Here is a 15,396-nt window from a genome sequence, read left to right as displayed (position 1 = left end):
GGCACTGAAAAGAGATGAGAATGCCAGACGTGACACGTAAGCACCAAAATCATACCTGCAGGGCAACAGATACACTTCCACTGCATGGCAAGCTCTTTTAACAGACATTTTATGTTATTTAAAGTCTTTAAAGGACAAATGCAAAATAAAATATGATGGAGAGCATAACTGTAAGTCAACATGTCCTTCGGTCAGTCTTTTTACAAACTAATCTCAAAGTATGTGTCTTTAGTTAAAGTTGGAACTTGTGTTCATGCCTGTGAGGCCGTGGCTAAGCAGTGTCAGCATCCAACGCACTGCTATAGTTAAGTCTCCTTCTCTCATTGTCACATTTTCTTCTGACAATACCAACAGCAGATCCCTCTTTAGCCCTTGAAGCCCTCAGCTTGTGTGTCTAACCCCCACCTTGCCTTCATTTATGTGACCCACTGACCATCCACCCACAGGTGAGACTTCTCGTTTTCTCGGTGTCCGCAAGAGAGCGAGAAGCACTTCCTCCACTCTGTCAGTAGTTAGGACTCGTCATAGTTGTTAAGGAGACTAACAGACTTTAATTAAAGCTGCCACTTCCTCTGCATCGGTGTCACGACAGGTGACAGTACCGAGAGTTGTTGTGGTGGATGTGTGGGTTTACAGAGAGGTGGTGTTGTTAAGAGTGCTGCTTGGCTGTTCTGCAGATGGGTTCAGGTTTTCATCGGTCTTCATGCTAATGAGCAGCAGCTATGATAAGCTCAGCTCAGTGAACATATGTTCAGCTCTCCATGTTGCTGAAAAATATCTGAGGTGCTCGGCTGGTATTGCTTATTATGGTAATGAACATTCAACGTGATAATAGATAACAAATAAAAGATTCAGAGCTGCTGGAATTCAAATAACACATGGCTGCTAGAGTTAATGTGTGGATTATGTTTCTGTGTGTTTTTGTTAATGAAGTGTTTGTCTTTCTCTCCATCTGTGTTTGTGTCTGTGTGAACAGGTACTCCAAGCTGTCTGACCCAGCTAACTGGCTAAAGATCAACAGGACCAATGGTCAGATCACCACCATGGCCCTGCTGGACAGAGAGTCCATGTATGTCAAAAACAACGTGTATGAGGCCACGTTCCTGGCATTCGACAATGGTAAGTCTGGTAAGTCCAAAATTCTGTATGTGTTTTAAATATGCGACAGTAGAAGCACCATTTAGCCGTTGACAGCATAATGCAATGGATGGCAATGTTGTTTGGACCACCGCTTTGGTCCAGACATAAATAGTTCAAAAACAATTTAATGGATTGCCAGGAAATTCAGCGCTGACTCTCAGAGTCCCTGGAATATGAATCCTTTAAGCAGTCTTGTGGTGTCTCGATTTTTCCACTATTGAGGTTTCCACTTGCTGTTTTGAAAAAAATATCTCATGCAATATCAGATAGATTGTCGTGACATTTTGTTCCCCTGAGGATGATTTCAGTTTGATTTATAAAGTACGATTATGTTAACTTTGCATCAAAGACAAACAGAAGTTATCTCAAAATATTTTACAGTATATGAACTTTAAGCACTTTGCAACAGTGGGAAGGAAACTTGCCTTTTACAGGAAGAGAATTTGAGCAGAACTGAGCTGTGGGAGGGCAGTCATCTGCCTTGACCAGATGGGTACAGAGACAGCACTAGAAAGTTAAACACAGTAATGATTGTAATTAATGACTGATCATAAATCTAACAAAAATAATGAATTAATTAAACATGATAATAAGACTACCAAAATGAATCCATTAAGCATATGCTTTTGATCAGGAACATGAGGGCAGTAAGTGGTTACTATTACAGATTTATGCAGAGATAGCTGCAGAGTGAGGAAAAAAGGTAGAAAAAAGCTAAAAGAAAGAAGGTGCAAACTTAGAAACATACATGAATAAGATGAGAATGTATGTAGATGATGTGGGAGAGGAGAGGAGAAGCTCAGTACGTCATGGGAAACCTGCCAATCAGGGAGTCAAAGCATATAGCAACATAACGTTGGGATGGTTCAAAGCTAACCTGAAAAAATCCAACCCAACAACCTTTAGGAAAGAGGAATGTTTTAGCCTACATTTAAATGTGGAGAGTTGACTTATCGCTTTTTCAGCCCTTAGCTTATGACCAAATAAAAATGTAAAACATTTAAGTTCTCTGCAGTATAAGCCTAAGCCTCTCAGTTAGCATTAGCATGCAAACAGTAAACAGAGATTGCCATATGGATGTGAAATATTTGAATAAACAATATGTTAATCGTCATTTGAAGGAAACAGTATGATGTCATTTTTTCATCAGCATGGACAGAGGATTAATGTATGATTCATTAACCTCAGTATTAAGAAAGCACACTGTGCTGTATGGGAGTATATATGGGAGAAAATGGCAATTTAAAGGTCAAGCAGTTAACAGGCTAGCTCCACTACACCCATTATGACTCAATGGAGTTCCCTTTTATTACACAGAATTAATAATAAACAGACTCAATTTTAAGAATATAATTTGTGTAAGGAGAACATTTTCATCTTGACATTTCTTTCAGATACCATATTGTCTGTGTGAACTGTGAATGAGTAGGATGTTTTGTCCGTATGTTGTACTACACGTTGTATAATACATTCACTGACCTTCATTTCCTGGTTTCTGCTAGAAGGAAAATAATAAGAAATACCTGTCAATGGAGGTCTTGTTTATCAGCCCGAGGTGCTGCTACAATATACAAAGCTGAAGAACTGAAGCACTACAAGCAGAGGTGTTTGCTCTCGGTGTAGGTAGGAGGAATCCAGGTGATTTTACTCCAGTGAGAAATGAGAGATTGGTTGCCCCCAAGCACACCAACTTAAGCTCAAAGTGTTGGCTGCCTATTGATTTCAGAGCCCAGTGTCAACAAGGGGATATATTCCACTTTGATTGAAATTCTCTTTACTTATTCCGCCGAAACCAGCCGTATGAAGCAACAAATCACCAAGCCAATCATAACCGACAAGACGGTCGATGGGCCTTGGGGCTTCAGACAACAGACCTTTACAGTTGATGCATCAAGTTACTGTCTCACAGAGGGAAAACGTTGAAATATAACAATGATGAGCTACAGGGTTAAACTCTTATCTACACTGCAGCGCATCAGAGTGCAGGGTGTTGTCAGCTTTCTTATCAAGGACATAATATATATCTACAGTGTGTTCAGCAGAGCAGTACACACACTGTTTATCTGTGGCTGGAGGTTGTTAGATTACAATCAGAGGTGGTATCACTGACAAATATTTGTAGTCGTCCTGCATTCATCATTGTTAACTAACAAAAGTATTATAAGCAAGCTGTACTAAGTAAGGTTAAGTGCCTTGCCCAAGAACACATGGGATGTGGCTGTAGGAGCTGGAGCAGGGGAGGGGAACCCCAAACCTTACAGTCGAGAGACAACCGACTCTACCACTGATCCACAGCCTCCCATTAGTGATATTATTATGCATTTAATGTATGTGATGTGACATTTATTATTCAGAAACACATAAATATGATGATGCTGATTATGTTAGTAATTATTCATGAACCAAACAAGTCATCGTTCATTAGAAGTGAATATGTTAAAAATCTGAATCTCAAAGTAACTTGAAGCTTCATAGTATAGAGCCACATAAATATGTAGGCGCTTAAAGCTCGTTATCATATGATATTATACAGCTTAAACCTCAGCTGTGCTCTGTATTTCTTAGCATACAATTGGTTGTAATGATAATTATCTGATCTCATCCACTGATTTAATTTGAGTCATTCCAAAGAAATATTCATGACCACAGAGAGATAATAAACTCACATTGTTTTTTTTTGTTTCTTTCAAGACACCACTAGTGATGTTTTTCAGTCATTTGAAACAACATACGAGTGAAAATCGACACTCAGGAATGAGATTCCCATTTATGAATCATTCTCTTGCAGACCACTTCACATCTTTAAATATTTCTCTGTGATATTTAAAGATTCATGACTCAACAAGCATCAATACGAGTTTAACTTGAGTCAAAAACATCCCTCTGTAATATTTATCAGAAGAGTTAAAAACTCAAAAACTCAGCTGCTTCACTGGGAATGTTAGGATGAGGTTTGATTGACTTTGACAGACAGCAGGCAACAACATTTAGTGACCTTAGATGTGTCATGTTATGATACAAGTGTTTCTGAATTATGGCATTATAAATTGACCCTGTCCAACACAGACCAATAAGATGACTAGAGTCAAAGCAGCAGATCATTTCTTATTACATGTATATACTGTATATATTAACAGTTCCAACGTTGGCTTAATGTAAAGACATTGCTCAGAGTTAGCAGAAAAAAGGCCTGTATATTAAAGTGTATTTTAACAGATACTGTCTCTATCATTTTCAGTCCAAGAGTTGAATGTTTAACCTCACACCAGAGTTCAGGCTCATTACAGATGTTTTCACTGCTGTTGTGTTGAGTTGCACTGACTTGAATCAGACCAACAAAACAAGTTCAAGTTCACTCTGCTCGTCGTTAAGCAAGCAGTGCACTAAAAAAAACAATGAGACGCTTTTTCCCAGCACCATGTTGTACATCATCAACAGCAACAGAAACAGTGTGGCGGCAAAACAACATTTCTCAGTTGGTTAAGGTGCAGTCGAGTCAGTGTGTGCGCTGTAATCAGAGCACATTAGAGGATTTGCTGTTAATGCATAAAACATCAAACATGTGCCTCCCAGCCTGATGGCTCTGTTCTGGTCTGACAGTCATGAGAAACCCTGAATAAGTTATGATGAGCTTGTGTTGCTGGATACAGTGTAGGGTTAGCGTTTGAGTCATTTCCCAGGGGGCTTTGCAGAGTGCAGATAGCAGCAATCTTTATGTGAGTGTTGTCGCTTCGCCTCAGACTGTTCGGAAAGCAGACAGTTTTAAACACGAGGACTGAAAAATGTATGTGTCCTTTTATTGGTTTTGGCTGTTTTGTTTGTTTGCTCTACCATAAATGTACACAGTGTTGTCCTCCACTTTCAGCCCCACAGTAATCAAAACCTGTTCTTCTCAATTGTGTCTTCGGCTGTACGCCTCATTTTCTCACCTCCACTCTTGAATCAACTCGAAAACGGTAATTGAAGTGGAAGCCTTTGACTGTAGCCTTCTCCACACGTCTTACAACTCCACTTTTCAGCTTTTTGCTCCAATCATTTTATCTCTACTCCTCTGCTTCACCACCCACTTGCTTGCTTCATTTATATCACCGTCTTTTCTCCTCTCTTCTCTTTTTCTCTGCCTCCCCTCAGGCTCGCCTCAAGCCAGTGGGACAGGAACTCTCCAGATCTACCTGATCGATGTGAACGACAACGCGCCGGTGCTGGTTCCCCGGGAGGCCCAAGTGTGCGAGCGTGCCCGCCCAAACTCCAGGATCAACATCACAGCCTCCGACGCTGACGCCGACCCAAACGTTGGGCCCTTTGTCTTTGAGCTGCCTTCTTTTCCTGCCAGCGTCCGCCGCAACTGGACGATTTCCAGACTCAGCGGTAATTAAATGCTGCACTTTGTGTATACAGTGTTACAGTTCCTGTCACCTACCCTTGTGATGTAACATATAGGCGGTATGGGGGTATGATATATGAACATTCTGCATCCCCAGCTGAAATAAACCATACATTTACCAGATGGGATGCAAAAGCCCTCTGCAGAGTAACTGGCGACATCAATCAGGGGATGTGGGATTGCTGTAAGCTGTGAGAGAAGTCCAAGTTTAACAAAACGTCTCACAAAGCTCACAGTGAGCGACGCAGGTGCCATCCAGTGTTGACGTACGATCTATCCTTTTTGACAAATGAGATCCATTCATCTCTCTGTCCCCCGAGCACAGGATCTGTCACCTAATCCACTCAGATGGATGTATCACAGCAGTTGTCTGGAGGACAAATCTGATCTCATACCTGGATTCTTCTCCTGCTGAGGCTCTTGTCTCAGCTTGACTGAGTGATGGAAGAGAAATATATATTTAGTTGTTCTATATATCTCTAATGTGTCCTTACATGCTCACACATCAGAGTGATCGCTGTGTGGTTTGTTTGGCACCTTTTGTACGATGTCATACCTGTGTATACATGTTGACACAGAATCCTGCAGTAAATGAAATGTAATTCTCAGCAGTACACTGTCTAATCTTATTTGCCTGTCTTCTTCTTCTTCTTCTTCTCCTCCATAATGCCCCTCCCCTCTTTTCATTGTTTTCTCTCCATCACCAATACGATCCCTACCCCCTCTTCCAGGTGACTATGCCCAGCTGAGGTTAAGGATTCCCTACCTGGAGGCGAGTGTTTACGAGATCCCCGTCATTGTGTCTGATTCAGGGAACCCTCCTCTGTCCAACCGCTCTCTGATCAGAATCAAAGTTTGTCCATGTGATGATAGCGGGGACTGCAGTGCCACCGGGGCCGTGGCAGCTGCCGGCCTAGGCACTGGGGCCATCATCGCCATACTCATCTGCATCATCATACTGCTCAGTGAGTACTGACAGTGGAATGACCCAAACTATGCACTTTGGATCTTTGTATTAGCCTATACTGTACTTCATGAAAATGGCAAAATGTTGCTATAATAAAGCTACAACTTTAAGAGATCTTTACTCAGTGTGAGCTGGTCGTTATCATGTCTGTGTTGATTGTTGATTATTTCTTTTTTGTGTGTGTTTCTCAGGCATGGTTCTGCTGTTTGTGGTTTGGATGAAGCGCAGAGAGAAGGAGCGGCAGGCAAAGCCCCTTCTGATCGACCCCGAGGACGACGTCAGAGACAACATCCTCAAGTATGATGAAGAGGGAGGAGGGGAGGAGGACCAGGTATGGTTTGAAGATCAGATACTTTTTTTTATTAGGAACCACGCCTTAAGTGATGTTCTTTGTCAAGAACTAGAAAAAAAAATTAAAATCCATTGAACAAAACTCTTAAAACACAAAGTACTTCAGCCATATGTTTTTTCAAAGGTGAAAAATTGTTGACCAAAATAAAACAAATAATCTTATAAGGCACTAGCCTCAAAATCTCATTGAAGATTTTGTGACGATTCCTAGAGACCTCAAAGTACCCTCTGAGGAAAAGTAACCTGGGTTTGATCTCTTTATGCTTTTTTTAAAAACAGCATGAGCATGTTCTGACCAGTTTCCTTCATATGAAGAGTTTGGTGTTGTTGTCATGCTCGGGTCTGGCCACTGTGTAACCGTAATGACCACAGTTGGGGTGCAGCACATTTCTGCTAAACCTTGAGTAATATCAACTGTTCTGCTGAGTATGACTTTGAGCATTATGGAACAAGGATGTGTCAAGGTTTAGGTTTAGGTGCGCCAACAAAGATTAGTTCAATCTCAGTGGTTGAGCGGGTCGTCTGTTTACTGGAAGGTTGGCGCTTCAATCCGAGCTCCTGTAGTCCACATGTCCAAACTGAAACTCAAATTGCCCTCGATGGCAAAATCAGCAGCTTGTGAATGGGATTAATTAACACTGATGGGCACTCTACATAGCATCCCCTGCCATCAGTGTGTGAATGTGGCATGACAGGGTGAATGTGACATGTAGTGTAAAATCACTTTGAGCAGGCAGACTAGAAAAGCAATCCATTCACCATTCATCATATCAATATGGCCCCTTTGATATTTGGATGAAGGGTAACTGGACTGTACTTTTATGACATCTTTGTGTTCTCATTACTAATCAAATCTCTTTAAACTTAACGCTAGCATTCACCCTTTCACACAAACTACCAAACTGTCTATCAGTACTAATCTAATGACATTCCAACACATTCTGACACGGTGGTTATGCCTTCGGAAGCAATAAGTGATAGGTGTCTTACCAAAAGACATGTCGAGGCCGCAGGATCAAGGACGAAACCGCCAATCGACTGATTAGAGAAGCATCAGCTGCCCCTAATTTAAAAAAAAATATGAACCATTGTAAATAAATACGCAGTTAATACATCAATCAGGCCTGCTGAATTTAGAATGAAATGGTAATATCATGTCTTCCAGTATTTACTGAAATGACTGTGAGTGACAGAACACAGAAATGAGGAGTGCTTTGTTCAGCTGTTCCGCGGAAAGAGTCTGAAGAGAACAAAATGTCCTTTTCTAGAAAGTGAGTTAAACTTCAGGCTGCCGTCTGCCCTCTGTCTTCCAGACAAGTGCTCAGGACAAAAAGCTGCTTGGCTTCAACTCCACATGAAGTGTAACTCTTTCCATATGATTAGCTGGAAATCATTAGTTATTCTAATCCAAAAAATACTCTCTACATAAATATAAACCTTCAGCGATGTTCACCTCCAACATCTTTGATTAATTCAGAAATGCATTTTTAATTTTGCCATTTTTGACACTTGCTATTTTGCGAAAACCCACACTAGACATCCAGAGAATAAACACATGCCAGCATCAGATGGCTGCAGTGTACGTCGGCACATTTCCACTTTAAGGCACTATCACTGTTATCAGCTGCAGGGCAGAAATAAAGACACCTCAACAACCTGCTCCATTTACAGCACATAGTAACACACTTGAAAGACTTTCACACAAGAGTTGTAAGCTTGTATGAATTAACCACTGACAGTTAATTTGTTGTGAAGCAATTAGTTTAGATTTACAGAAATCAGCATTGAATATAGAATGAACAGCAGGCACATAGTCCAGTTAGAATAATTAGCACATGAATACAAGCAGCAGAAGTGTTTGTACATTTCTGAGAGTGACACCAGATGTATTGTGACATGTCAAGAAGTCAACTGCCTGTACAGCAAACATGCCTTACGTGATGGTTAACTGTGAAGCTGATATTTAATTATTGTTCATATTAATACTCATGGACTACAATAAATCATGACTTTAGTGTTATCTGAATATCAACATGTTTTTGTAAATGCTTTAACACTACTGATCATTTTAGACTTCCCATAACATCATTGTTTTTAGCTAAAGAGAACTATGAATTGTGGGTATGTTACTCAAGCAAAGACTAGGGTGCAAAGCATATTTAACTAACATCAGCAGAAATATAACGCTACACTTGTTATTGCATTGCGCGTGATCATAAAGATTTGAAGTTTGTGAGGGCCACACCCTCTAAAGGCTTTGGCCAGATGGAGTTTGAAAGATTAACGTTACCTCGCATGATCATAGACATAATTAGTAATAACTGCCTTACATCTGTTTCCAGTGATATCGCCAAGTCAGGTCTGTACCCAGGCAAAAAGAAACTTCACTTCTTGCTGATTTTCCACTATCTCTTAGCTAACTGAATTTTAAAGAGTTTTTCAACATTGTATAAAATTAGCCACGCATTATACAAAGACGGTAAGCTTTTATGGCCTCATTATTGTTTGGAGTCACTTCTCTTACTGCCCAATCAGAACTTGATAAATTGTGATCAAATCAGCTTTTTTCTCTGCCTCACTTCAAGATGTCTTTACCACCTTTTTTTACCACCGCATGGATATTTCTCTAGATTCCCCACTGCTCAACAGTCTGATAGAGACAGATTTGTAGCAGTGATTTCTCTGCAGCTCAGTCCTGATCTGTCTTGTACTCGACAGTAAACAACATCAATCTGTGAGGGCAGACAATGGGAACAGGCTAAAGAACATCTATGTACCAACTGGGAACTTGAGTTGGACTCAGAAATGTTGTGTCTTTAAATACTCTCTCCATTGCCTTTTCTCAGGACTATGACCTGAGCCAGCTGCAGCAGCCCGAGTCCTTAGACCACATCATTAACAAGCCAGCGGGGGTGCGCAGGGTGGATGAGAGACCTGTGATTGCTGAGTCTCAGTACCCGGTCAGACCCAGTCTGCCCCATCCTGGAGACATAGGAGACTTCATTATTGATGTAAGTTCAACCAACAATGGAAGGAAAATTGTTTTTGTGTTGTTTCTAGAACTTGTTGTTGTTTTCACACATTTTGAATGCCACCTGTTTTATGTGACTCGCCACTTCAGATTTAAAGGGTGAAAGATTTCCAAACAGAATACCAATATTACATTTTTTTTTCCACAATTGTAATTCCCTAAGCAGGCATGCTCCTAAAAGTGTTTTGCTTATTTACACAACTCAGTATCTGGTCCTGAAACATTATTCAGACCATGGAGGAGTGTAATGGTTGTGTGAGCAAGATGAGACACAGTTTATTGAAACATTTGCAGTCCAGCAAACTGAACCTGACTGTATGAAACATCATCACCTCTGCTACGTTCTGGGTGAGCAGCAACAAAGGGCTTTACCCAGTTCTGCTGAGAGACCTTCCTGATACAGTGTAGAAGTCTTCCCACACAGAACAGGGTGTCAAAGGTAGAGGGAGTTCTGCACATCTTTCACATCTCTGTACCTCTGTACTCATTTCTGTATCTCCAGGGTCTGAGGGCGGCAGACAATGACCCCACAGCTCCCCCCTACGACTCCCTGTTGGTCTTTGACTACGAGGGCAGCGGTTCGACCGCCGGCTCTGTCAGCTCACTCAACTCCATCAGCTCAGGGGACCAGGACTACGACTACCTCAACGACTGGGGCCCTCGCTTCAAGAAGCTGGCCGACCTCTACGGAGGAGGGGACGATGACTGAGAGTGGAGAGGGGGGCTGGGTGGGGCTGTGGCAGGAACAGGAGAGGAAGGGGCGGAGAACATGACGCCGGCTCAAGGTTAGACATGTGAGGAACAGACCCTTAAACGGGCTCACAGCGGCCGAGCCCACAAACACGAATCCTGCTGCAACGCAACTGTATTCTGGCTTTATACTTTTTAGTGGCGAGTTTGTAGTGTGATGTTTTTTTTTCTCTCTCTTTTTGTCGTTCTCTCACCGTGCTGGACCCGGAGGTCTCTGGGGATGAATCAAGGCGGTTGTGAGAGACAGGATAGTGAATTTGTGCTTTGATTGATTGTTAAAACAAAACCATCTCTTGCTTTAGTCTCACACTGAAGAGAATGTTTTTGGGACTCTGGCTCTCTCTTTCACTCTGTCGACTTGAATTTCCTTAGAACAGAAGCACTGTCTTTTTTATAAAGTGCCTTTTGTGGTGTGTTTTTGTATCAGACTCCTGCTATCTCAGGATCGGTTGCCATTCATGCAGTGCAGTGGAGGCGCATTCTCTTGTCGCCCCCCCTGCGCTCCTCAAACCAGCCCTGCCTGTCTCTTTCCTCTGCTATCAGAGCGGTGCAGATCAACAACCCCAGCAGCCAGTCCCAGGAGGGAAGGACACAACCAGGGCAGACGACTGGATATCATAACCCAATGAATTATGGCCTAAAAAAGCCAACAGGAGTTGTTGTGGGGAAGACAACCCTCTTCTTCAAGGACCTGCTCAGTCAGACTTTCACAAGAATCACCTGTGGACACGCTGACATTGTGTGACAACGTTTTTATACATGTGGGGGTTTTCTAATTTAGTGGAGAATGCCTGCCTTTCCTCTCTGGACTCGTGAAGTAAGGAGCCTTTATGTTGAGACGCTTGCCTGCCCTGTATGGTTTTGTGTTGCTTTCTCGACAGTGTAAAGCTTATGTAGGCATGATCTGATTAGTCAGACAGTGTAAGACAGTGGAGCCTTGAAACGATCTGGAACAAAGGCATCGGAGGAGGATATTTTTTGTCGCCTTGAACATTCCTGTTTTTTATAGGCCAACAAAACTATTAAAGGTGCATGATTTTTTTTTTTTTTCAAAATGATTTACCGGTACTTTAAGCACTTGTTACTATGTGGTGAGAATGTGAAAATAGTCAACAGAAACTATATGAATATACTCTGTATAAAGACACTGAGAAAATAAAACACTGTAAGATACCTATTTTTGAAGTATTGATGACATTAAAGTTGCTGCTCTTTCTCCGGCTCATAGGTGAGTTTAGGGGAATTTTGGCCTGTTCATTTTTAACATCTGGATTTTATTTTCCTTTTGTTTCTGTTAAAATCATATTTCATTTTTCAAAGATGCCTCCTTAAACATTTTTTGCTTCTATTATTTGGCATTGTTTTTTAGAAATGCTTTGTTATACTCCTTTTATATGTGACCCCCCCCCTCACTGTGTATTGTCTTTTGACAGATGTGTTCCTCCTGGTGGCCGCTGGCCTCGGGATGGACAGCAGAGGGTTCAATAGCAATGCCTGCTGATAGTTGTTCTATTACTAAGTGTGTCCTCGAATTATTTTATTCATTCATCTAGAAACTGGATGTGTGCTTCAAAAAATAAACAAGACATGTTTTGAAAATGTGGCATCTGTTTTTTAAGATTCCCCGTGTATGTGCTGTAATGTGAGACATGGCCGACAAACATGATCTAATTGGAAGCTTTAAATCACAGCGACCTCTATGGGCCTCTGTGCACTTGTTTTTAAGTTCATTTATTGCAGCTTTGCCCAGACTCCAAGCCACTATGTGTTCAATTGGAGCATTTCTGATGTGTGTTCTCTACAGTGGTCGTATCAAAGAAGATAGTTTGGCAGACAGCAGAGCATGCCTCTGGCCCCCTCCCACCCACATGGATCAGCCAGGGAAGACTAATGATGAATAAGCTGGAAGCAACAGAGACTGCATCAGCTTTCACCAGGTTCAATTATTCTCAACACTTCTTATGCCATCACACACTAGTTTGAATATGCTTTAATCAAATTAAAATGATAAGCATTGTGACTTTACCTGTACTGCTATTTCACCTTTATTCTTTAATGAAAAAAATGGGTAAATATTTGGACACCAAACGACTCCACCGACTTTTTTTTTACAGTATTTTTCAGTGTTGGTGGGTCCATTTGGAGCTACACAGTTCATCTCTGACCTTACTGTTTGGAAATGGCTACATTTTCTAATAAAGCTCCCAGTATTTGTCCTTTTATTGCTCCTCAGAAGAAATACTTGAAAATCATTATATGGGGTCAGGAAGTATATTTGTGTCCATTCCCGTGATTTCAATTAGTCAGCTGAGGCGCCAAAAAAAACCCACTGGGGACTTAAAGGGATTTAATCCTCTCTGGCTGTGTGTCTATCAATTAGCCACACCATTAATCCCCACGGCGTAATCTCATTAGATAGAGCGCCTTTAATGAGACACCCAGAGAGAAGGCAAAGAGGCAGGCAGGATGAGAGAGAGAGAGGGAGAAAAATGAGGTGGAGGCAGGATGCAGGTAGGCCATGTGGAGAGGTGATTAGTAGGATGGAAGAGCGGGTCAGCATCAGGAGGGGGGGGGGGGGGGGGGGGTTCAAGCACAGCAGGGACAATGCATAACATTTAGAGAATACTTTGAAAAAGATGTTCCAGGAGAAAGGGAATTAGAGTGAAACTTGTCCACTTTGACCAAAAATGAGAGGAGTGGGCAATGAAGAGGTGATCAAAGCTAAAGGTGTAGACTGGAGTAGTTAATAAGGAGCGCTCTGATTCCTCATCTTCCTCTGAGTACCGCTGAGATGAGTAATGAGAGCTTCCGGTAATAAACCTAAGTTAACCTTTATTGTACTACAATAGTGGATTCTGCCACAGACTGAGCAGACCTAGCTTAATAAAGTGGCATCAGAGGTGGGCTGCACTACTCGGAAATAATGATCAGGTTGGTAAAAGGTCATCTTCGTCATAGCTAGTCAGCGGCTAAAGAGATTGACTTCGAGAAAGGTTTCTTTGATGAGCTTAGCTGAAGTTCATTTGGTCTCACTGTGGCAGAAAGGCAGAGTGAAAGAAGAAAGCAGACTCAACTTGCTCCCTTGATAAATGGCGTATATAGACTGAAAGCTCTGCTTCTGGCTCGCTGCCAGTGTCTTGTGTGTTGTAAATAAAGTTCTCCTCTTCAAACATGTCCAAGCCTGGCTCTTTTCATTTCCTTTCCAGATAGCCAGTGAGTCTCTTGGGCTGGTGCTGGGAACGGTCCAATCTGAAAAACACCAGCGGATGTTGGTTCTGATGCTAGCTGTGTGAACTGTTCACTGTGTTGATGGAGCTGTTCAATGAAGGCACCGCCCAGGCCAGGCTGCCTCAGCTGGCTACGTTTCTGCTGACACATCTCTCAGCCTCCTGCTATTTCAGGACTCCGTCTAAAATGAGATCAAAGCAGCAGAATAAATTTGATGTTCCTGCGGCAAGTGGGGGAGAGAATATCTACTGTTTAACAACCAGCCATTTATGATATGGATGACTGGTCGAGTGCAGGCTCTCTGCTATTACTGAGAGTGCTCACAACAGGGCTGAAACACTGCCTGTGTTAATATCAAACAACATTTGAAAGAGCTTTTCCTGCTAATGATGATTGCATATTGTAGTGTGGAATCATATCAATATCCATAAATATTTTACTCCCCTATATTTATTCAACAGCTCGAGTTAATTGTTCACTCAGTGTATCTGTACACACTTGTACTCATAATAGTGTGTGTTGTTTTACAACAAATTACAAAGAGACTCAACTAGTACAGCAGTTTGTGTTAGTAAAGCAGAAATGCCAAGACTTGGAATACCAATCAAGAAAGCAAGCAGCAGCCCCAGGCTCCCCCACCCCTGTGGGCCCAAAAGCTCCAGCCTTACAGTGTGCAAGTTAGATAACCATGTATCTTTAAATTGCTTTATTTGTAACAATGTGACTTACTGCGTATAGTTTAAAAGTAACCAGAACGATCGATAACCAAGGTCACAGACAGACTTGCGGCTGTGACAGTGAACAACTTGAACCAGGTCAGTATCAGACCTGTGAAACTGAAGGGGCCTCGTGAACCGAGCATTTTGTGTGAAATGTGTTGACGTATTTTTATTGTCTTGCCATTTTTTTAAGATGAACTGCAATTTTTGTCATTATAAAAATGTCTTATCTAGTGCCACCATTTCATAAGTCCAAGGAGGAGCATCAGCCACTATGCTGGAAATGCTCTTAGCCTAACTTTCAGTAAACCTAACGACAGGCTGAGAGCTGGAGCTGGAACTGAGGAGGGGTTTAAGCCATTGCATTGTCTGTGTTGTGTACTTGGACTTGTGTGATAAAATACCTTCAAACACCATTAAAGTTTATAATAAGCCTCAGCTGTACTACAAAGATAAACAATTAATTTAATATCCACTTTACACTAACATGTTTACATCCCCATTGTGAGCAGCTAAAGGTTCTGTTAATCATTTAGCTCAAAGCAAAGCTGTGCCTTAAGCTTATATTGCTGAATAATCCATAAGCTTATTCTATAGTGCACTCATAACTTGAAGTGTAATCAAACATACACACAGTAAAAATGAAGTAAGATAGTTTTATTCCAACTCAGGAGAACCGGTCCAGATCTGATGGAAACAAATGAGCTGCCTTACAGTTAATGCATCAATAATTTAAAACACACTGAGAGGGTTTATGAAGGCTTTTACTTGTAATACGTAAGTACATTTTGCTGCTAATACATCAGTAGAATTCTTAAGGGGGCAC

General features: G+C 41.6%; 1 protein-coding gene across 2 annotated transcripts in view; it reads left to right on the top strand.

Moving 5' to 3' along the window:
- cdh4 (cadherin 4, type 1, R-cadherin (retinal)) overlaps nt 1-11,839 on the top strand; it is a 198,354-nt gene extending 186,515 nt beyond the window's left edge. The window contains exons 12-17 of one of the 2 annotated variants that reach the window (XM_061042407.1): nt 977-1,128; nt 5,272-5,508; nt 6,256-6,489; nt 6,683-6,822; nt 9,689-9,853; nt 10,376-11,839. In XM_061042407.1, the coding sequence (XP_060898390.1) occupies nt 977-1,128; nt 5,272-5,508; nt 6,256-6,489; nt 6,683-6,822; nt 9,689-9,853; nt 10,376-10,582 (1,135 nt within the window). In that variant the 3' untranslated portion in view covers nt 10,583-11,839. The remainder of the gene's footprint in view (nt 1-976; nt 1,129-5,271; nt 5,509-6,255; nt 6,490-6,682; nt 6,823-9,688; nt 9,854-10,375) is intronic. The other variant, XM_061042408.1, reaches the window with a different exon arrangement.
- The last annotated feature ends 3,557 nt before the right edge of the window (nt 11,840-15,396 follow it).

This window comes from Labrus mixtus, chromosome 7, assembly GCF_963584025.1.
Source record: "Labrus mixtus chromosome 7, fLabMix1.1, whole genome shotgun sequence".
Classification (NCBI taxonomy): Eukaryota; Metazoa; Chordata; class Actinopteri; order Labriformes; family Labridae; genus Labrus; species Labrus mixtus.
The sequence above is the reverse complement of the archived record's forward strand: the minus strand, read 5'-3'. Positions and strand labels throughout refer to the sequence as shown.